The sequence below is a fragment of the Lynx rufus genome, unplaced genomic scaffold (assembly GCF_022079265.1).
Source record: "Lynx rufus isolate CCGP_SWC_20201006 ecotype Redwood Valley unplaced genomic scaffold, mLynRuf1.p SCAF_7, whole genome shotgun sequence".
NCBI lineage: Eukaryota > Metazoa > Chordata > Mammalia > Carnivora > Felidae > Lynx > Lynx rufus.
In genome coordinates, this window is record NW_025814889.1 from 102,976,864 (window position 1) to 103,001,270 (window position 24,407).

The following is a 24,407-nucleotide window of genomic DNA, read 5'->3' on the forward strand; positions in this document are numbered from 1 at the left end:
ATGGGCATACCAAAGGCATTTCTTAATCTACCTGGATTCACATGGTTTACTTAGTCGAACTTGTCCCATATAATGTTCAACAAATACGCTGAATAATTATGACTTAAAATTGTGCTCTCTTAAAAATACTTTCTATATATTAAATGCTCCTTCAAACTATGGAGTAGGTGTTTTAACTCCCATCTTGACAGAAAAACAACGTATCACTTATGTAAAAACAAAGATTCATATTTTCTGATCTAGCCAAAAATAGATTGTGCTGATGGCCTGGTGTTCAAAATTTTGCCAAGTAAACTATAGAGGGTCAGAAGCAATCTCTGGGCCCACAAATTTGACCTTAATTTCTAATCAGTTCCTTTTACTCTTTTTTCCATTCAGAGGTTTAAATTATTTAAGATAACCTCTAATAAAAAGTTATAGAAAAAATAAAAAGTTATAGGAAAACAAGCTATATATTGCAAAATTGGCTAATTCTTAAAAATTAATTCTTTTAATATTTTATTAAAAATGAATTCTTAAAAATCTCGCTCTCCCAAGATGCGCGCACACACACACACACACACACACACACACACTGAAAATACTGCTCTACCACTTATTCACTTTCCATGTGATCCTGAGTCATTTAAGCTCTTCAAGCCTCCATTTTCTCCTCTGGAAATGAGGATATAAAGAGAAACAGTAACTACCACATGGGATTGCTGTGAGCATTAATTAAAACAACATAAAGTACTGTAGCCAACCACTATGAAAATAGTAAGTTTCAATACGTGTTAACTTTGTATTTAAATCAAAATTTCAGTATCATTTGACCTTACCTATTGAAATATTTTATTAACCACCTCCGTTAACCCACTCATGCAAACCTATTCAATGGCAGTAACTTCACAAGCGCTCTGAAAACAGGGGTGGTACTGCCTAGGAACCCTTCCTCAACTATCCCCGTCTTCCTTAGGTTAGGTACCCTGCTCAGCCTGCATTAAACACTGTACTTACCACAGTTCCCTATATTACTTGAGAGGCCCTGTGGGCAAGGCCTGTGTCCTATTCATTTCTGTATCCCCAGACTGCAGCCCAATAGTTCTTAACCCTGACTCACAGTAGAATCACATGAGAAGCTTATCAAAATATTGATGCCTGGGATCCATCCCAGAGCCATTAAATCAAAAGGGGCTCAGGGAGGGAGAGGGCAAGTATTCTGCAGGAGGAGCATTTTTTTAAGATCCTCACATGATATTAATGCACTTCCACAATTAAGAACCACTACACTCAGATTTAAAACACCATAAGTATGTATACACGTATGTGTGAATGGATGTATAAATATATAGGTACAGAAATGTAAGTCTCAGCCCAAGAGCCTCATCACCAGTAGCTTCTCTCAGCCCCAATCACCTCTTCCCCCTCAACACAAAACTTTTTTTTTTTTTTCAGATTTTTAAGTGATCTCCATACCCCAATGTGGGGCTCTAACTCACAGCCCTGAGATCAAGAGTCACATGCTCCACTGACTAAGCCAGCCAGGCACCCCTACACATAAAATATTTCTAATAAACAATTTGCTGTGTTAAGATGGCTTTTCAATTGTTAACTCAGTACTTATGTTTTTTCATATAATTATGCCTTATCCTTCTTCCAGGATTATAGCCCTGCTCCTTGAGAATATACACTGCCTTACTCTTCTTGTTTTTTTTTCCACAGCCCTTACCATACTGCCTGAACACAGACATGTAATAAAGATCTGACTGATCTAATAAACGTATACCAAAATTACTGGCAAGAACAGCCAAATTATCCAATTTGAGCTATTCCCCCAAAAAAAGTAGACAAAGTAAAAATTTAGGGAAAAAAACATTTTTTTAATCTCTAACTTAGTAATCAAGAACAACTAAAGTTTGTCTCACTAATAAGCATCTGTATATTTGCACTTTTTATTACAGTCATCACAAGTACTATCCCACCCAGCTTCCCATCCCCATCCATCACATCTAGTTTGAGACCTGCATCCTTGCTAATATTATCTTGTTGCTGTTTGTGATATCTTTAGCTGTTGTCAGGTAGCCTTTACAACAAATTTTATAATATTCTGTAATTAGTAAGATAAGTTAATGAAAGTCACAGTGAATGTGTCAAACAGATGTTTAATAAATACTTCCTGATGGAACTTAATGTTTATCAACCACAAAAATCGGCTTTTGCATGTGAATTATATGCTACTTTCCTAATAGAAACTTGGTTGAGAATACTGTCTGAAAATAAGAGAGTCTTTCTCAACATCACATATAATACAAGTCTATTTTTGAATGTTGACAGATTAATAATTGTCTGCTTTTCTGATATTTACACACCTGAAAACTTTATAAAATATGATATGACTTCTTAAACCAACAGTGCTACAATACACAAGAAACTCCATACCAACTGACATTCTCAGTGTTGAAACTACTAGGAGAAATGAATGGCACACAATTCTAAAAATACAACCTGAAGAATATAAAAATGGCCCATCTTTAAAGTTTTGTGTCATATATTTACCACTATTAAAATAATCTGAACGACTTAAGCTGTTTTTACGAAAATATGAGGAGGCACTCAACAAGTATGCCTGCTAATTAGGTACTGCGTTAAAACATTACCATCTTTTGTTGCGTCCTACAGCAACAGATAGAGCCATAGTTACCACAAAAAGAAAGCAGTCCTCAACTCTCTATTCAATAAAAAAGGTTCAAATTCCACAGACAAAAAAAAAATGGTACCCTGGGTTGTTTGTTTTTAAGGAAGATTAAATTTAGGAGTTGCCAACACCCAAACGAAAAACATTCCAGAGTATTAGACTCAATTGTAGTGGGGAGTGATCTACATTCTCAGCACTATGTTCCCTAACCCAAAGCAGGAGCATTAACAATGGATGTTTCTTAGGATCTCGCATGATACACCACACTTATTTCCCCCGGTAAACATAATGCTTGTTAAAAACAAAAACAAAAAAGGTACTGGAGAAGTAACAATTCTAGTGCAAGCAGCCTGACAAAAAATAGAATTTAACATCTGCCAAGATATTTCCCAAAATAAGACCCCTGTCAGATGAACAATGAGGAAAAGACTGAAAATGACTAATTCTTTTATTTGGACCATCAGCTACTTTTAAAAATAAAGTTGAGGAATGTAGCTTTTCCAGAGCCCTGTCTTTAGTTTCCCCTTAATCTTCATATTTTTAACAACAACAACAACCAAAAAAAAAAAAAAAACCCTAGAAATTTGATTACCACTCTCATGAATTCCTTTTAAAGCAATTTAATGAATAACAGATCTTTTGTGCAAGTAGCAAACCACAGAGGACAGTTTTGCTGGCTGATAAAATCTCGCTGAAACATGCATATAAAAATATACCCTTCAAAGACAAACTGTGATTTTCCAGGTATGGAAATCATATTAACACTTAAAAAGTTGGGTATGTTTCACATATACCCTAGCTTACTCTGAATGTTTTTACTTGAACCACAACTGAAGTTAGCATATTCTTATTAATTATTAACTAGGTATCAAAGTTGAATACATTACAAGGCCACGAGTAAAAAAAAAAAAAAAAAATTTTTAAGAGTAAAACCTAATGAGCCAATGGGAAAATGATACAACTTCTTTGGGTGAAACAAGGTTGTGGAATCACTTCCCAAAACTCGTGCACTTCTATTCAAGTAACCAAAATTTGCTTAGAAAAAAATTTTTTGAGGGTAGAGATAGGTGCGGTTACACACTAAGTAAAAATGTTTCACCACTCACTCTAATAGAAAGACGCTGCTGCCTGCAGGAATGTTGAGAATGCTCAAAAATACAAAACAAAAACAAAAACCCTACCACAAATGTTTTCCAGAATACGCAGAGCCAAATACTTAAATACACGGAAAGATCGTCTTAGCAAAAAGAACTGTGGGTTGCTACAGCATTCCTATTGTCCTAAATACCACTCAGAATAAACTGTGCGCGCGCGCGCGCGTGTGTGTGTGTGTGTGTGTGTGTGTGTGTGTGTGTGAGTGATGGGGAGCGCTCTTCCCAAAAGCTAGCTTAGATATGAAACAGTGCATACACTCATTCAGATACACTCATCTTGGATACACTGAAAGATAAAGCTGTCTCGCATAGTGCTAAGGCCACGTTTCTTTACAGGTGCTATTAAACACTGTCAAGAGAAAAGAGATAAACAATCTGATAACTTCCGAGGGGCACGTGGGAAACTAAACAGCGTATGTCGTCATCACCATTAATCAATTTTTCTAACTGATGAAGCAGAAACAAACAACCCTAAGCGGGCAAGTCCTGGAACCACGAGTAGTCTTTCCACCAATGTAAAGAAGGATCCTGAATCGGAGACCTCAGCCAGGAAGCCTGAAAAGCACGTGTCCTACTTTGCGTTTGGGGAACTTCCCAGGAAGCATTTGCTCACAGTAAAACTCCATCACCCTCGGCCTGCATAACTCAGCGAAAGGATAAAAGTACGAGCTGGAGTGGGGAACCTCTGCCCCCCGGGGCCCCGGGAAGCTCCCTCCGCGGCCCCCCGCCCGCTCACCTCTGCCGCGGGGATGTTGACCACGCCGGTGGAGCGACGCTTCTCGCGCAGCTTTCTCTTCTCGATCTGCCCCTTGCCCTTCCTGGCACTGGGGCCCGAGCTCTTGCCCTTGTCCTGGGCGCCGTCCCGCTCCTCGTCGTCGCCCCGGGCCGGCGGTGCCCCCGAGGCGGAGACCGCGGCCGCGGCGGTGGGAGGCGGCTCGTCCTCGGGCCGCCGGGGGCCGGGGGCGGAGCGGGGCAGCGCCGCGGGGCCCACGGCGCAGTTCACGCCCCCGGAGCCGGGGGCGGCAGGTGCGGCCGCGCCGCCCGGGAGGTTGTTGTTGAGCTCGTTGGCCGCGGCGGCGGCCGAGGTGCCCAAAGCCCCCGCCGGGGGCTTCCCGCTCGCGTCACTGCTGCCCCCGCCCGGGGCGGCCGGGCCCGGGGGGTTCTGCTTGGCGCGCATCTTCTCGCGCTTCGCCTTCCACTCCTCCAGGAAGTCGGTGGTGCTGCCGCCGCTGCCGCCGGTCCGGTAGCCACCGGTCGCCATATTCCCAGCGGGGCCGGCCGGGCTCTCACCTCAGGCCGCCCGGCCCGGCTCCGGCCGCCGCCGCCTCTGCCCTCCCGCGGCCCGGAGGATGCGAGGGAACGACCCCCGGGCGCGGGGGCGGCCGCGGCTCCCCCAGCGGCCGGCGGGTCTGAGGGGAAACACAAAAGGGGGCGGGGAAGGGAAGCGTTAAGGTCCTCGCCTGGCCTGAGGGGCTGCCCCCGCGACCCGTCTCGGAGCCCCCCGCCCCCGCACAGCGCGGCGACCAGTCCCCGGCGGCAAGTGGCTGCAGAGTCCCCACCCTGCAAAGTTTCTCCGACGCACCTACACGGCGGGCCCGGCGATCGCCGCCCCTCGAGGGGAGGAGAAAGGGACTGTCCCCACCCCCGGCCCGCCCGCCCCATCCCCACCGGGGTCTGCGCCTGCGGCGGTGAGGGGACCGGGGCCAGACCCCGCCACCTGTCGGCTCGCCGCCTCTCCTGCCCCTCGCTGCGGCCACCGTCGGCCCAAGGTCCCCGCCACCAACACCTTCAAGCCTGGGCGAGGCGCGAAGCCCCTGGGCGGCTCGCAGAGGAGGCTGGACGCGCACACACACCAGTTGTCCAGCCGCTTCGGGAGGACGGGCGCGCGGGTCGAGCGCGGGCAGCCCCTTACCTGGGGGGAGTTTGGGGGGGACGAGGCGCGGGTCTGGGAGTCGGCGCCCAGGTGAGCCGACGCGGCGGCGCGGAAGGAGCTGCGGCAAACTCGCGGCCGGAGCTCGCGACTCTCCCCGGCCAGGAGGGAGGGAAAGAGGGAGGGAGCGAGGGGCGGGAGGGGAGCCGAGCGGCGCCGAAGCGCGGGCGGAAAGGGCCGAGACGGCGCGCGAGGGGCGCGGCGCGCAGTGAGGGGCGGGGTGGGGGGGGTCGTGCCCGCCGACGCCCCGCCCCCGTCGCTCAGGTGCGCGCCGCCTCGTCCAGCCCGCCGCTGCAGCCCGCCCCGCGCCCGCCTGTCCGACCGCACATTCCTGGGCTCGCGGCCCCGCGGCGGCTCCGACTCCGGGCGGGACGGCCCTCCACGCCCTTCACCCCGGTCGTCTTCTCCGCCTCCCCGTCTCCCACCACTCTTCCTTTTAAGTACAAGACATATTCTTCGAGGGAAAATCTCGAAGGCTGCTGGCCGAGGGGGAAAATGCAGTCAACTTGTGATGATTCAGGCCTGACTAGCCAGGATGGGAAAAGAGTCGCGCGTCACTTTTCCTGGTCGCTGCCCGCTTTTCAGATGTACCAGGGTGGCAGGCAGAAGAGCAGTAAAAAAAAAAAAAAAGAAACAAACCCAAACACTTCCTTCTGAGAAAAGTCTGTGGTCTCTGGGTGAAAGGGTCGGCTGAAAGAAAGAGGGGCTTACATTATCAGTGAATTATCAATTATCTTAGGCTTGCCGGAGAAAACTAAAAACTCATTTAACCAGTGTATTGCATTGGCATCCCATTCCTATTTGGAATTCTCCTTTTAGCCCTGTCTCTACACCTCTTTACAGAGCGTGAATTTAGCAGCAAAGCTCCCTACCCAGTTATGAAAGCTGCGTTGATGCTGATTTCATGTGGGCTGGTGCCGTGATTGACTCTTACTTCTCTGTTCTCTTAACATACCAGGCAGTGTATCTTATCCTCAGATGCAAGTCATTTAACATTTCTGGATCAGGGCTGCGTGGACTGCCACTGTCCCACACCTGAAGGGACAGACCTCACTACATACAAGTGGTGTCAGGGCACATCATTGTCCTGGGCTACAAATGCCAGGTCACCATTTTGTAAAAAAAAAAAAAAAAAAGAAAAGAAAGTAGGCGAGCCCTGAGTCACACTCTTACCTAACATAAATCTTTATTCCTACTTAGTATTCCTGTTCTGCCCAGGTGGCACATGGTGGGTGGGCAATCAGTGCGTGCCTGCCACAAAAATAAGATCGGGAGACAGTGATTCACATGCTATTTATTTCTCAGAGGGAAAGTCACAGAGTTCTGGTCTTTGCTCTGGCTTTTGGGGTGAAACGTGCATAACAGTGAGAGGGCTCTGGAAAAAAAAATCCTTAGAAAATCAAAGGCCTTCCTTGGGAATTGGTTTAAAAGGCTGAGCCTAGCTGGTAACAACCTGGGTTTGCCACCTGAAATCCCTCCTTTACAGAGTCACTACAGTATTTTGTTTTCTGGGTTTTAAGGGGGTAGAAGGAGAGTTGGGCATTAAGCAGATTCACATTAATATACTTTGTAACTTACCAAAGGATTTTCACCTGGAAGGGCTGCTGGGTATAGCAGAAAGAGGATACAGTGTGCCTGAACATAAATACATAAGTAGCTGAGAGAGCTTGGATGTGGTGTTTGAATTCTCTGAAACTCCGCTTTCTTTACTACAAAATCAGCAACAACAGCATAAATTTTTAAGCTGTTATAAGTCTTGACACTATGTACTTGGTTCAAGGAAGGCATTCAGTAAATATAATCCCTTTTATTAGTAAACGGATATCAAGCAGTCTTTGGTCTCTAAAAAGTGGGGGGGGTGGGGTTGAGGGGAGAAGGCAGGCAGAAAGATTACATACTGAATACACAATATTCACTTGAAAATGAGACATAGAATGAACTAGAATAACACTTACCACTGCACTCTCAGACTAGTTCTCTTAGTATTAATAGGCTCTGAGTCAGGAATTGGATACTCCTGACTCCTGTGGCTTTGGGCAAGTTGCTTAACTTTTGTGCCTCTGTTTACTTACATATAAAATGGGGATAATGATACTTCCTACATTGTGAGAGTGTTGTGAAGGTATCTGAGATCCTTGGATAAAAGGTAGTATATGAGTACCAGAGTACTTATTATTAGTCTATAAAGTGCCCTAGGAACCATGGATGAAAGAGATTATTGAGGTACAAAGCGCTGTGTATTATTATTGTTATCATTTATTATACCTTTTGTCTTTACCTTACCATTCTCACTTCCAAAGATGTATTTTACAGCCAGACTGCTTCCAGCCTTGCATCAAGATATTTAGCTGAGTCAGTCCTAAATTGCAAAATGTTTGCATATCATCAATCTTTATGTTTAGCATTCTGATGAAATAATCCTCAAAGACTCAGAGCTTGGTTTCTCAACCATGGCACTATTGACATTTAAGAATAGATAATTCTTTAGGGTTTGTCCTGTCCATTGTAGGATGTTTAGCAGCATTCTTGGCTTGCATCCACTAGATACCAATAGTTGGCCCTCACCCCCAGTTGTGACTTTGCCAAATGTTCCCTGCAGGGAAAAATCTTCCCCAGTTGAGAATTTCTGAGCTGGCTCTAAAATAACTAATTTTGGTGATACACTTGCCCTTAAATAATAAAGGGAAATATGATGATACTAACAAATAAAAAAAATTCATATTAATAGGTCAGAATGAAACTTACTCTAAATGTTAAGTCTTACTTAATGTTTTTCAGAGAGTGGATTAGCTGTGGTGTGAAATAGCCTTTTTTTTTTTTAAATTTTTCAACGTTTATTTATTTTTGGGACAGAGAGAGACAGAGCATGAACGGGGGAGGGGCAGAGAGAGAGGGAGACACAGAATCGGAAACAGGCTCCAGGCTCTGAGCCATCAGCCCAGAGCCCGACGCGGGGCTCGAACTCACGGACCGCGAGATCGTGACCTGGCTGAAGTCGGACGCTTAACCGACTGCGCCACCCAGGCGCCCCGAAATAGCCTTTTTATATGTGTTGAAATAATTAATAGAATATTGAGCCGTTATGCCTTCAAAGCAAATATTTCTGGAACATATGCAATTCATCCTCTAAAATCAAAATATTACATGTACATAGTCTTTAAATGTAAATACTTTAGTTCTGTAAGAATTATAACAAAAGGCAGCAATCCCCTACTTAGCCTTCCCACTCCCAAAATCCTACCCAAAATTTTGAGTTCTTATATCTCTTTCTGCTAATATGAATCTTCACATTTATTTTTAATGTGTTTATTTTGAGAGACAGAGTGTGTGTGTGTGTGTATGGGGGGGGGGGGCGTGCGAGAGAGAGGGAGAGAGAATCCCAAGCAGGCTCAGCAACGTCAGCACAGAACCCAAAGCTGGGCTCGATCCCACAAACTATGAGATCATTACTGGAGCTGAAATTAAGAGTCAAACTCTCAACCCAGGTGCCCTTCATATTTATTTTAATGCCTTTATCAGTTATTCTACTTCTTGATTTCTTCATTTTTAGACACACTTTGTTGACTTTCTAATACAGAAAAAGAAAATTTAACCCTCTTATACTAACTACACATACACTTTTCTTACTCCTAAACTCCTGATATATTTATATCATAATTTTATTAAACATTTAATGTTTATTAATGTTATAAACATTAAATGTCTATTTAATAAAATAAATGTTAATGCACCACTGAGGCATGCAGTGTACTAAGATTGCATTTTTTTAGAACTTTTTTCTTGTTACACAATTGTTTCTCTTTCCTTCTCAGTTAAAACTTGGCGTTTTAAAAATCATTGCATCATATTCTATATACCAGTCACAAATTGAAACCTAAACTTTCCTCCTCTTGGTGCAATTAGTCACATCAGGTACTCTATCAGTTCTATTTCTCTTTTTCTTGGTGATGTCTCTCCTGAAGATCTCCATCCCCTGCTGTGTGGTCTGGACTGATTTTAAGACTCATGGCTCTGTGATCATCCTAGGATTATGTTTCCCTAACATCCTGGGGATCATTTCCTATGCAGATCTCTTGTTTCCTGAATCCCATATTGTCCTCTCTCCTTTTTTTCCCATCATTTTAGTAGAGTACATCTTCAATATATTCTGGAGACAGGATTACACATTCTTGGAGGCCTTGTGTGTTGGAAACATTTTTAATTTATCTTTCCACTCCATTGTTTTGTGGGACATGGAATTCTAGGTTAGAGATCACTTTCCTTCATAATTTCAAAGGTATCACTGTATTGTCTTCTAGTTTCCAGAGTTGATGTTGAAAAAACCAATGGCATTCTGATTCCTTTGTATTTTCTCTCTGGAAGTTTCTGGAACTTCTTACCCAGTTCTTCTGGAATATCTTGAAGATTTGCCCTGATTTAGTCTTTTTTCATTATTATATAAGGGACTCAGTGGGCCCTTTCAGTCTGCCATCTGCCCTATAGTTGGGAAATTTCTTTGTCCTATACCTTTGGTGATTCTTCAGTTTTCTCTGTTCTCTCTAGAGCTTCTATTAAATAGATGTTGGACTTCTAAACATTCTCTAACAAGTGTTTAATCTTTTTCTCTCCCAGTTTCCATCTCTTTGGCATGTTATTCTACTTTCCGTAAAATTTCCTCCACCTTGTATGTCAACCTTTCTACGAATTTTGTTTCTGCCACCTTTTTTTTTTTTTTTGTAAGATATGTTTCTTATTCTCTAAATGTTCTTTTTCCATATCAGCCTATTCTTGGGTCATAGATTCACCATCTTTTCTCTCCCTAAGGAAATCTCTTTAACTTTTCTTCTGCTGGTCCTGCAATGGGCCTCTTATCTAGATGTTCCTTTTTTTTTTTTTTTTTTTGATTGTTTTAGTCTTCATCTTTTGTGTTAGAGGATTTCCTCATCTGTCCATTGTTCATTCATATTGAAGACAGAAGTACTGAAAAGCTGACTGGATGTTCTTTTGTGACAAGGCAGAGCTTGTTGACTGACGGTCCTCATTTAGAAGGCTGATGTTTGGACCCAGGCATTCTGTGGAGACATGTATCAAATGTCAGCATCTATGGGGCTTTTCTCCTGCCACATCAGTTTCCCTGAGAGAAACTGCTTTTCTGCCTGTGTTACCAGTTGTCAGCCATTTCCAGCGCCAAGTAGGGAGAGAAGACTGGGAAGTCTCATTACTCAATATGCAGGTTTTGCCCCATACCTATGTTCAGTATTCCTGGTGGACTCAAGTTCAGTACCTTCGTGATTCAACCACTGCAAAGCGTGAACTTCCAGTCCTCTGCCAGGATCAGCAGAGACAGACAGCCTCCTTGCTACTGGGCCTTACAGAAGGGACTTGAGGATCTAACTGTTCCTTATGTGGATTTTCAACTAATTCTTCTCTTTTCACCACCTTCTTTTGCTTTCAGAAGTACACGCATCTGCCTCCAACTTCTGAGCTTTCTTCCAGACAAAAAGGATTACTTCTTGTTGGCTTTGTCTCTTGTGGGTGGTTAAAGTCACCTTGCTCTGCTCTACTAATGTCTGTTTTCCAGATTCCATCTTCCCACATTTTGTTCTCATCTCCCATCCTTTTTCTTGTGACTGATTTATTACTTTACTTTTGTCTTAGTGAAATTACTTGAGGGAATAGAAGTAAACATATGTGCTCAGCCTGTTATGTTTAACAGGAAGCCTAATCTATCCATTTTGCAGATTTCCAGGTACTTTGAAATCTAATCTGTGATGAGGCCAGATAAATAGAGACCTCTACATTTCCTTATTGAATTACATCATAAATCCCTATTGACTGACACTATTAGAAAGAACTCTATGAGATGTATTGTATATTCTGTAGACTGTTTATGAAGATGTGGCCCATTATATTACATAGTGTTCCTATTATTTAAAAAGAAACTAGGAAAAATGTCTGATAATATGAAAATAGTTTTATGGTTTTATAATGGCACTGTACAGAGACAGACAGTAGCTACACTTGTAGTGAGCACAGCATAAAATATAAAGTTGTTGAATCATTACATTGTACACCTGAAACTAATGTAACATCATGCGTCAACTACACTTCAATAAATAAATAAAAATTTTAAATAAAATAAAATAAAATAAGATAAAATAAAATAAAATAAAATAAAATAAAATAAAATAAAATGATGGTATCAGACAGAGCCTTTCACACTGCAGTCATGACCCCTTGGTGGGCCATGATTGAGTTAGTGGGCTGTTAGAATTTTTGAAAAAGAAAGAAAAAGAAAAATATTAGAGAAAAGCCCTCCTTATAAAGGTGCATGTTGTCTGGTGACCTGTTAGATTCGGTTTGTGTACGTGAGGACACTGTTAGGGTGTGATGTTCATTCCATGTGGTTGGCTGAGTCAAATAAGCATGAAAACCAACATTATAAAAAGGTATGTAAAGACATAGAGTAGGAAAAAATAAATAAGCAAAAAATAAATGAATAAGGATATGGAGTAGGTTTACATAACCAAATGCACATTATAATTCCATTCTGTGGAAGAAAAAAAGGAATAGTTGCATATTCCTTTTGTTACTGGCTTTGTGGGTTTGTTTGTTTTTTTTTAACCATCGCAAAACTGTGTCATGTAGCTAGTGAGTTTTCCCTTTTTCAATTGACTGCTGGTAATCTTAGGCCAGACTTGTGGCCTCCCCAGGAAAGATCTAGGTTTTGTGGTACCTGAAGCTTATATAACTTAGGGAACCTTCTCTAAGAAAAAGAACTGGTCCTTGGCCTTAGCACCATCTTCTTGGAAACCCCCATGCCATGAGAGCCAAGTGGAGGAAGAAGCGAATGCACAGGCCTAAGTGTAAAAGAAGAAAGAGGAGGGACACCTGCGTGGCTCAGTTGGCTAAGCGTCCAACTTCAGCTCAGATCATGATCTCATGGCTGTTGGGTTCAAGCCCCGCGTCAGGTTCTGTGCTGACAGCTCAGAGCCTGGAGCCTGCTTCGGATTCTGTGTGTGTCTCTCTCTATCCCCCTCCCCTGCTCGCTCTCTCTCTCTCTCAAAAATAAATAAACATTTTAAAAATGTAGAATAACTTTTAAGAAAAAGAAGAAACTTGAGGCAGAGGTCCAAGTAAACCCCTAGCTTGTGTACCCATGGAGCCACAGCAGCAGAAATGAGGAAAGCCGGAGTTCAGGAAGACTGGTACCAATTGTCGGACTGCAGGCCTACTCTCTACAGCTTGGTTGAATGGATCTACATCCATCACCATCTGACTGAAAGACCACCCGTAAGAGACCCACCTTGCTCATACCAAAACCTTCCCTTTTGGTCCTTTGCCCTGGACCTGTGACTTTTGGGACTAATTTTGTTTTCATTTGTGGCTGAATGTAACGTGTACAATAAAGAAACTGCTGTTTCATCTGAAGAAAAAAGAAAAGAATGAGTGAGAAAACATTTAGGATAAGCAAGAAATTTTTAAAAATTATAAGTTTTAACAAATTGAAAAATGCCATAAACATTGCAAAAATCCAGAAAAACAACCTAAATTATTCATTAATTTACTCTGACACATTTCTATAATACTATTTTGTCTGCATTTTTTAAATGTTTATTTATTTGAGAGAGAGAAGAGCCAGGGAGGGGCAGAGAGAGAGAGAGAGAGAGAGAGAGAGAGAGAATCCCAAGCAGGCTCTGTGCTGTGACAGTGCAGGACTGGATCTCACGAACAGTGAGATCATGAACCTGAACCTGAGCTGAAATCAAGAGTCAGATGCTTAGCCAACTGAACCACCCACGTGCCCCTTGTCTGCATTTTTATAATTGGTTTTATTATTATTTACTGATGCCTAAAATAGGTGACTTCACACACAGATGTACCTTCTATTTGCAGTACAAATACATAGATTAGTGTACCACAGACACCGGAACCCTGATATTTCATATTATTCCCATCAAAAGGAAAATAATGTACTAGGAATTTTTATCTTTATAGCTCGTCTTACAGACTATACTCCTGATAGGAAAGAGCTTCTGTTTTGACCAGACTTGCCAGAGCCTAGAAGTAGCAACTTCCTTGTCATGGTCAGCGACCAACTTCCCAGGCACTCTGACTCCCTGAGGATCTTAGCTGCTGGCTGACTGTCTTCTCCTATTTATGTCAGTTCTTAGTGATAACATGCAAAGATAATCTGTCCAGTCTCCTGGCACCTCAGATACTTGACTTCACTTCCAATCATCATTTCCTCTTTACCCCTCTTTAGTCAGACATCTCCCATGTCAGTCTCTTGACTTTGTCATCACCGGCTAGTACACCTCCAGAGTCTCAGTTGGAACATCCCATTTTCTGACCATTACCTCCTACTCCTCCGGCATGCTTACTCTGGTACCCCCACTCCAACCATTTTTTGTTCTATCGACCTTACCAATTTTTCATTGTCACGTTTTTTCATGTCCTAACTTTCCTTACTCAGCTTACATTTCTAAAATGTATTGTTATTAGCCTCCTCTGTGCCCACACCTGCTCAGCTAAATCAGGTTAATTAAAAACAGCAGGGGGGCACCTAGGTGGCTCAGTCACTTGAGCCTCTGACTTTGGTTCGAGTCATGATCTCATGGTTCCTGAGTTAGAACCCCACGTTGGGCTCTTTGCTGTCAGCACAGAGACTGCTTCGGATCCTTTGTCCCCATTTCTCTCTGCCCTCCCCTGCTCATGCTCTTTCTCTCAAAAATAAATAAAAAAAAAATTGTAGGGCATGCTTTCTAACTCTACTTTAAAGGAATGACTATGTAGTCAGACAAATATCATAGGACTTCATTCATACGTGGAATTTAAGATACAAAACAGATGAACATAAGGGAAGGGAGGCAAAAATAATATAAAAACAGGGAGGGAGACCAAACATAAGAGACTCTTTAATACAGAGAACCAAACTGAGGGTTGCTGGAGGGGCTTTGGGGTGGGGGATGGGCTAAATGGGCAAGGGACATTAAGGAGGGCACTTGTTGGGATGAGCACTGGGTGTTATATGTAGGGGATGAATCACTGGATTCTACTCCTGAAATCATATTACACTATATGCTAACTAACTCGGATGTAAAATACATACTACATACATACATACATGCACGGCTATAGTCTCAACTGGACAGTCCATACTGTCTGGCAATCCAGCAATCCTGCAGTCCTAATAAATGTGCTCTTCTGTTCTCCAAAATGACTTCTTCACATCAGTCCCTCAAACCTCCAATACTTCTTCATCCCACGCTTACTCTCAGTTGATGAACTTGCCATCATATTCATTGACTAAAGTAAAACTGATTAGAGTGGAGCCCCTCATCCTCCTAAGACAGCTCTACCCACTTTGCTATATCTGGATTGGTCCTGTGCCTTCTTACTTACATTTCTCTTTCTTTACTTTTTACTTTAGAAAGAGAGAAAGCACAGAAGCAGAGGAGCGGCAGAGGGGGAGAGAGAGAGAATCTTAAGCAGGCTCCACTCTCAGCACCGAGCCTGAAGCAGGGCTCAATCTCACAACCATGAGACCTTGACCTGAGCCGAGACCCAGAGTCAGATGCTCAACTGACTGAACCGGCCAGGCGCCCCTGCCTTCTTTTAGATGAAGTTCTCTACTCCCTCCAAAAGCAGTCCTGTCGCTTGTGTCTTTCCCCTTTCAAGGGCTTTGTACCTACCATTGTACTCTCCCCTCATGCATAATCAATTTTTCCTTCTGTATTAGATTATTCCCTTCTACATATAAATGAACTCTAATAATCCCTTCTATATGACTTTTCTACCACCCTAGCAAATTGCCACAGACTTAGCATCTTAAACAACACAACTTTATCATTGCATATAGTTCCGTGCCAGATGTCCCACCTGGGTCTCACTGGTCAAAAATGAGGGGACTGGCAGGGCTACATTCCTTTCAGGAGGATTTCTGGAACAATCTATTTCCTTGCCCTTTCCAACCTTTAGAACCTCCTACATTCCTTGGCTTCAGGTCCTCTTTGCCCCTCTTCAAAATAAGCAATGTTGTATTTCTCTGTGCCTTTCATAATCACAAATCCCTAGGATTCTCTTTTCTGCCTCCCTTTTCCACTTTTAAGGATCCTATGATTGCACTGGAAGCACTTGTATATATGCCAGGATAATCTATTTTAAAGTCAGCTGATTAGCAACCTTGACACTGTCTTCAACCTTGATTCTCCTTTGCTATAACTTAGTATTTTCACAGGTTCCAGGGATTAGGGCCTAGGAACTCTTTGGGGACCATCATTCTTTTTTTTTCTTTAAGTTTATTTATTTATTTTGAGAGAGAGAGGAGAGAGAGGGCACGAGCAGACTTGGGGAGAGGGCAGACGGAGGCAGAGAGAGACAGCAAGAACCCCAAGCAGGTTCCCGGCTGTCAGCACAAGAGCCTGCCATGGGGCTCGATTTCACCATCTGTGAGATCATGACCCGAGCAGAAATCAAGAGTCATACCTGAACCCACTGAGCCACCCAGGCGCCCCAGGGGAACCACTGTTGTGACTACCACACCCTCTTAAAGCAAAAAAAGTTCCCTTGACTCTGGAATCTAATCTGGTCAATGTCTCATTTCTCTTTTGGTGTTTAGTCAAAATTCTTGAAAGGGTCATCTTTACTCACTTTGCAGTCTTGTGAGCCTGGGTCATTAACCTGTGGGGTCTGTGCTAATTCCAAATAGTTAGTGTTATAATTGAATTGTAGGACATCCAGTTGGTATTCAGAGAGTGGAAGAACTGGTTAGTGTCAGAACCCCCTTCCCCCACCCCCCCACATTTGGTGTCAGAAGTGTTGAGAGTAAAGGAATACACTATTTCCCCTTTTATCCAGTTAAGTTGAAGATGTGATTTTCTGACAATCCAGTGATTGTACTCTTAGGTACCTACCCTAGAGAAACTTTGACATGAACACAGGGACACATGGACGTAAATGTTTATTCACTGCAGCACTTATTGTAATAGTGAAAAAGTGGAAATGTACGTATAGTTAGCAGGATGGTGGATATATACAGTTTATTAGTGCAATGGAACATTTATAACATCTCAGAAACGTCATTAAAAACAGATTCAGGGGTGCCTGGGTGGCTCATTTGGTTGAGCATCTGACTCTTGATTTCGGCTCAGGTCATGATCTCGCAGTTTGTGAGTTTGAACCCCACACTGGGCTCCATGCTGACAGTGCACAGCCTGCTTGGGATTCTCTCTCTCTCTCCCCTCTCTCAGCCCCTCACCCACTCTCTCTGCCCCCCCCAAAAACAAAATAAATAAACTTAAAAAAAATTAAAACCAGTTTCAGGGGTGCCTGGGTGGCTTAGTCGGTTAAGTGTCTGACTCTTGACGGTCATGATATCACAGTGGTGGGATCCATGCTGAGCATGGAGCCTGCTTAAGATTCTCTCTCTCTCAGGGGCGCCTGGGTGGCGCAGTCGGTTAAGCGTCCGACTTCAGCCAGGTCACGATCTCGCGGTCCGTGAGTTCGAGCCCCGCGTGGGGCTCTGGGCTGATGGCTCAGAGCCTGGAGCCTGTTTCCGATTCTGTGTCTCCCTCTCTCTCTGCCCCTCCCCTGTTCGTGCTCTGTCTCTCTCTGTCCCAAAAATAAATAAACGTTGAAAAAAAAAATTTAAAAAAAAAAAAAAAAAGATTCTCTCTCTCTCTCTCTCTCTCTGCCCCTCTCCCCTGCTTGCTTGCTCTCTCTCTAAAGCTAAAAAAAATAATAAAAAACAGTTTCAAATGAATATGTGAAGTATACCAGTCATATACATTTCTAAAATGTATAAGAAGTAAATGTATGTATATATTTGACAAATACGTACAGTAAAGCCTTGGTTTGTGAGCATAATTCGTTCCGGAAACATGCTTGTAATCCAAAGCACTTGTATATCAAAGTGAATTTTCCCATAAGAAATAATTGAAGCTCAGATGATTCGTTCCACAATCCAAAAATATTCATATAAAAGTGATTACAATACTGTACTATAATACAGAATAATAAAAAACACAAAATATAAAGAAAACTAAACGAATTAACCTGAACTTACCTTTGAAAACCTTCGTGGCTGGTGTGAGGGAGACAAGAGAGAGGAGGGTTATTGTGTAGGACAACTTCCACTATCACTGACGGAATTACTACTATCTATTGGCTCAGTGGAATCTTTTTCTTTTCGTGCAACTTTAACAAGGAACCTACCCAATGACACTTGCTTTCGCCTCCTTTTGAGGATTTTGCAGAAATGTGACAATGCGTTGTCATTAAACAGATTCATCACTCGCACTGCTACAGCCTTATTCAGGTGGTGCTTTTCTCCAAATTTCCAAATGTGTTTCCCACATTTACACATATCCCTAATCTCATTTGAATTGACGGATTCCTCTGCCTTTTTCGTCTCCTCTTCCTCTGCAGATGAGATGCAGAAGTAGACTTCTTATAAAATCTTGCAATTTTGGCCACTTGCACACCTCATTCATATTTCTCAATGATTTCCTTCTTAATGTCCGCCATAATCATCTCCTTCTTACCACCTTTCTTTTCAACCTTTTTCAGCATGGGGGCCATTGTATATGTTTGCACAGATGTTGACTACAGTACAGTATTAATAAACTCTTGTCCTATACTGTATTTAATGTAACTGGCAATAAGGCATCAGAGGAAAGAGTCTATATCTGCAGGCAGCCTGACCTAGAATGAAGCAAGGCATTCCTAAGCTTCCCCTTGTATGGAAAAGCAAAGGACTGTCCATATGTGCTTTGAAGCGACAAAAAATACACTAGTGCCAGTTGTGGACACTTGCCAATGTTCTGAAAAATCATTGATTACTGCCAAACACCACAGCCTGAGAACGAGCATCTGAGCATGGGAGACAATCCCCACAATCCCGCAGCGAGAGAGAGAGAGAGAGAGAGAGAAAGAGAAAGAGAGAGAGAAAAGAACCATTGGCTCAGTTGTGATCACATGACATTTGCCATCACATACTACTCATATTGCAAGACATCACTCATCTAGCAAGTTAAAATTTATTAGAAATGTTTGCTCATCTTACAGAACACTCGCAGAACAAGTTACTCACAATCCAAGGTTTTACTATAATTTCATAATATAAACACAAACACACCAAATTCAGTTCATTAGTTACTCCTGACGACAGATGGGAGGAAAATATAGACGAACTGTAATTTGCTTTATGTTTTATTTCTTTAAAAATAAAAGAAAATCTAAGATAAATTTTGCAAATCATTAACATTTGTTAAATCTCAGTGGGGGTGGTAGGCTCTTTGTTCTATTATTTTCTGTACTTTTGCATGTTTAAAATATGCTAGAATTTAAAGTAATTTGGGGGATGCCTGGGAGGCTCAGTCGGTTAAGCATCTGACTTTGGCTCAGGTCATGATTTGATGGCTTCTGAGTTCAAGTCCCACATTGGGCTCTGTGCTGTCAGTACAGGGTCTGCTTCAGATCCTCTGTCTCTCTCTCTCTACTCCTCCCCTGCACCTTCTCTCTCTCTCTCTCAAATAAATAAACATTAAAAATAAATAAATAGGGGTGCCTGGGTGGCTCAGTTGGTTAAGCGTCTAACTTCAGCTTGGGTCATGATCTCGTGGTTGTGAGTTTGAGCCTCACATCGGGCTCTGTGCTGACAGCTCAGAGCCCGGAGCCTGCTTTGGATTCTGTGTCTCCCCCCCCCCCCCCCACTTTCCCTGCTCACGCTCTGTGTATCTCTGTCTCTAAAATAAACGTTAAAAAAATAAATAAATAAAAATAAAGTAATTTTTAAAGGAAAATGCTTGGACTTGGATAAATTGTTTCATAAGAAAATGCTTCATTTTAAAGGGCCAAAACTTTAACAAAATTGGACTTGCACATCATGTCTTGGGGCAACCTTAAAACATCCCTGGTTTTTTATGCCAAGCAAAAACACACAAAATTGTAGAAAACTGAATGAGGCCATGTACCCTGGAAATATTTGAAATGGTTTATTGCTTGGGGCAAAGGACGAAAACTGAAGACATGCCAATTTCAAAAGGCAGGATCCCCTTTAGAATCACTGATGTTTCTTCTAATATCTGGAAACAAGTCCGTAAACCGGCTCCTCAACTGCTTTCCTTCAATAGGCAAACAACTGGATGAAACTGCTGACGCCTCTCCTTTCAACCAGCTCTGTCATTCTTTATTTGCACACCGGTACCACTCAAGAAGTATTCCAATTTTTCGGATCCCCTTTTGGCAACTTGACAAGCCATCATCATTTGCCAAATGGTGAAAAAATGTCTTCGTCAAGGAAAACTTTGTCTCCAAGGACAGAGCGTTTGGTTCTCTGGACTCAGTAACATACCTGGCCAGGCGGCTCTGCCGAAGGTGCACCATGCGTCGTCATGACTCATTGCCCTCAGCATCAACAGGAATTGATATGTGCCAGCAGTTCTCAAAGGAGTCTTGTTTACTGCTGTGAGAGTCATCGACTTCATCAGAGCCTGGTCTTGACCTCGGCCTTTTCAAGAAATTTTGACCAGAAAAGAGATCAGAGTAGGAAGCTATCTCTGTTATACCCAGTCCACTAAGTTTGTGATTGTGGGGCCCCTGGGTGGCTCAGTCGGTTGAGCGTCCGACTTCAGCTCAGGTCACGATCTCACGGTCCGTGAGTTTGAGCCCGCGTCGGGCTCTGGGCTGATGGCTCAGAGCCTGGAGCCTGCTTCCGATTCTGTGTCTCCCTCTCTCTCTGCCCCTCCCCCGTTCAGGCTCTGTCTCTCTCTGTCTCAAAAATAAATAAAACGTTAAAAATTTTTTTTTTAAAAATGAAAAAAAAAAAGTATGTGATTGAACTTCAAGCTTAAGTTGTATGTGTGCTCTAAAGAGAGAAGATAGAGACAGAGAAAGAGGGAGAGAGAGAGAGAGAGACAGAAAAGGAGACAGAAACAAGACTTTTCAGAACAATTTAATTGAGAGTTCATTCCTGGTTGTGTTACATAGGTATTTTTGACCATGAGACTGAAGCAAAAATTTTTTTAAGTTTATTTATTTATTTTTGGGATAGAGAGAGAGAGAGAGAGAGAGAGAGAGAGAAGGACAGAGAAAGAGCAGCAGAAGGGCAGAGAGAGAGGGAGAGAACCCAAACAGGCTCCATGGTCAGCACAGAGCTGACTTGGTGCTTGATCCCATGACTTTGAGATAATGACCTGAGCCAATATCAAGAGTCAGACACTTAACTAACTGAGCCACCCAGATGCCCCTAAAACAAATATTTTAATTTATGGTTCTACCTAGGGTATTATGGGTACTGCTGAAAGGAACCCCCCAACTCTTAAGGCCCTGTGCCATTTCATGAAGCGAAGACAGAATGCAAGTAACGATGTAAACTTTTCAGTGAGGATAAGGACTTTCTGTGGTCTAAAGCCCATTGAGAAAGTCTTATTAATTTCTCTACAAGCAGGAATTTTCAAGACCCCAAAACACCAGAGAATTCTTTTGAATGTTGCTTCTGCTTAGATGACTTTAAAATTAAAACATGAACTGGGATGCCTGGGTGGCTCAGTCGGTTAAGCATCCAACTCCTGGTTTCAGCTCAGGTCATGATCTCATGGTTAGTGAATTTGAGCCTGTGTGGGGCTCTGGGGCTGAGGGCACAGAGCCTGCTTAGGATTCTCTCTCTCCCTCTCTGTCTGCCCCGCCCCCCCCGCTTGTGCAATTTTTCTCTCTCTCTTTCAAAAATAAATGAACAAACATTAAAAAAAAATTAAGACACGAATTTATCATCCTTTTTTGCCCACAGAAAGCTTCAGTGATATACCTAACAAAAGATGGTTCCGTTGTTTTACAGTGGTGATGATGAACCATGAATTCAACTTAGTCTCGGGGTATGTCCTGTGACCTATACGAGCCAATGTTTTCAGTATTTATTGCCATTAAAAAAAAACTGAAATCAAGTGGATGACATGTATGACACAACTCAACTTATTTTTTTTTTAACATAACCCAACTTCTTATTCATATCAAAAGCATCCTTTCAGTGGAGTTTACTATTGGGTAAAGTTAAGGTTGCCGTTTATTTTATTGGCATTCAAATAATGAAGACAATATTTTGCTTACTTACATTTATAGCAGTAATTCATTGGTTTCCACACATTAGGGACTGTACTATGACTTCATATATAATGTCTAACAATTCTAAACAGTCCTATGAGGGGAGCACTAATATTCCCTTTCACAGATCAGAAAACTGAAGCCTAGAGAGAATAAGTAATTTGTCCAGTGTCACACAGCTGGTACATGATAAAGCCAAATATTTCAGCACATATCTGTGTGATTCCAGAGCCCATCTTACATTACATGGCAAAGGAATTCATTTTCAATGCTATAAAGTAAACTAAATGCAAACAGCCCAGTGTCTGTGCATTTTTCCATGAAAGATTTGTTTCAATTTCATCAACATTTTAGGACTTCATGATCAGTGATTCTCAGAGCTCAGAACAACTGGACTAGAGAAACCACAGAGCTTGGGATGCCTGCGCAGGCCCTTCCCTCTCTGTCTTTGCATCATAGTGTCTGGCATACAGTAGGGGTTCTATGTACAAATATTTGTCAAAGGCATGTAGGCAGGTCGGCTATCCTGAGGTTGCCCTGAAAGTAAGCTGTGTCCCAGGGCTTACTTGGGAGGTGGGGACAGTTCTGGTTGGCGAAGTATTCCTTGGTGTACGTACCATAACCAGCCTTTGATCCTCAGCTTTGCAGATTCCAAACTCCGCTTTTATCAGCAATTAAAGAGCATATTAATTTTCAACAACACATTCACACTAACGTAGCCTGATGTCTAAGCGCCAAGTAACTCATTGATTTATAATGAAAACTATGAAGGTCAGAAACAGGAATGTTAAAGTCATCACCAACAGCATGTGTTCTCCAAGAAGGCCGACCTACATGGGAGTGAGCGCATAACTGAAGGTTTACTTGGTAAATATGGAAAAGGAACAATGGAGGTTAATTAGAGGAATCCAGTGTTTATTGGCCTCTGGTAGGAGAGCCAGAGCACTCATCCCCACAAACAAGGAGAGTCTTGCCAAACTGAAGAGAACAGAATGACTCTCCCCAGGACCTTTGCATTCCATCTCTTGTTGGTTAAGGAAGTTGTTAAATTGGCTGGTGATGGACACATTCTTTCTTTGTATATACTAACGTTTAATCCGGTTATGGTCACCTTTTATTGGTGAGACCTCTTTCAGGTGAATTTGCATATCTCCACAAAATCCATTTATTGAACTTTTTAAGAGTTTAATTCTCCCCGGGGAATGTTATTGGTGGGCATTCTACTATAACCCGAGTGGGCTAATGACTAACATTCTCTCAGGCCACTCAATAAAAGCCTGAGTCCTTAGATCTTCCAATAGAAATTGTTCCTAATTTTAAGGTGAATATGCAAGCTACATGAAGAAAAGGATTGTGGTCATTCATGAACATTTTGGGGATGTACCTACTGTGTGTCAGGCTTGTTCCATGCAAGTTACTGTGTAAACAATGGAGAACAACGATGAATGACAGCTCTTGCCTTCAAGGAGCATGCAGGCGTGTAAACATACATGTAAACAAAACCAGATACCATAAAAGAGTAAAAAGACTTGTAAACAGGGCACCTGGCTGGCTCAATCCAGAGAGCATGCGACTCTTGATCTCAGGGTTGTGAGTTGAAGCTCCATGTTGGCCATGGACCCTACTTAAAAACAAGCAAACAAACAAACTTGTAAACAAAACAATGGTGTTTAGTTCTGAATAGAAACAAGAACCAATTGTTGTGGAAACACAAACAGGGAAGAGATGGCTTCACCAAGAATGAATAGGTTTTTTAAGTAGACAAGGGAGAAAAGTGCATTCCAACAGCTGGAACCACCTAAGCTAGAGCACAGACATGTCAGGTGCCCGCAAGGAATGGAAGGTTGGGAGTGGAGACAAGTGGAGATCGAGGGGACAGAGGTGTAGGGATGAGGCTGCTTGAGCTCTTCAGGGCCAAAGGTGCAGGAGACATTTCCTCCCTCTCCAACACTCCTTCCCTCATCCCTGACTCTTGCATCTCTGGTTATTGTCTGTCTCTTTCAGAAGCTTTTGTTTTCTCAGTTCATTCTTTAAATCAGTAATTTTTAAAACTTGAGGCACGTGGCTGGCTCAGTCAGGAAAGCATGTGACTCTGGATCTCAGGGTCATGAGTTTTAGTCCCATGTTGGGAGTAGAGATTGCTTTAAATACATAAATAAATAAAAGAATTTTTTTTAAGTTTATTTATTTTGAAAGAGAGAGCAAGCAAGCAGGGGAGAGGCAGAGACAGAGGGAGAGAGAGAGGATCCCAAACAGGCTCTGCATTAGCAGGTAAATATTTACATGGGGGTCAAACTCATGAACCCTGAGATCATGACCTGAGCTGAAACTGAGAGTAGGACGCTTAAGACTGAGCTACCCAAGTGCCCCACTGAGCCACTTATGCACCCCAGTAATTTTTAAAAAAATTTTTTAATGTTTTCATTTATTTTTGAGACAGAGAGAGATAGAGCATGAGCAGGGGAGGGGCAGAGAGAGAGAGGGAGACACAGAATCCGAAGCAGGCTCCAGGCTCTGAGCTGTCAGCACAGAGCCTGACACGGGGCTCGAATTCACAGACTGTGAGATC

At 42.6% G+C, this 24,407-nt stretch overlaps 1 protein-coding gene across 1 annotated transcript in view; it reads right to left on the reverse strand.

Moving 5' to 3' along the window:
• The window catches only part of PAWR (pro-apoptotic WT1 regulator), a 124,768-nt gene extending 119,443 nt beyond the window's left edge, over window positions 1–5,325 (reverse strand). The window contains exon 1 of the mRNA XM_047066643.1: window positions 4,565–5,325. Within this exon, the coding sequence (XP_046922599.1) occupies window positions 4,565–5,089 (525 nt within the window). The 5' untranslated portion in view covers window positions 5,090–5,325. The remainder of the gene's footprint in view (window positions 1–4,564) is intronic.
• Between the last annotated feature and the right edge of the window lie 19,082 nt (window positions 5,326–24,407).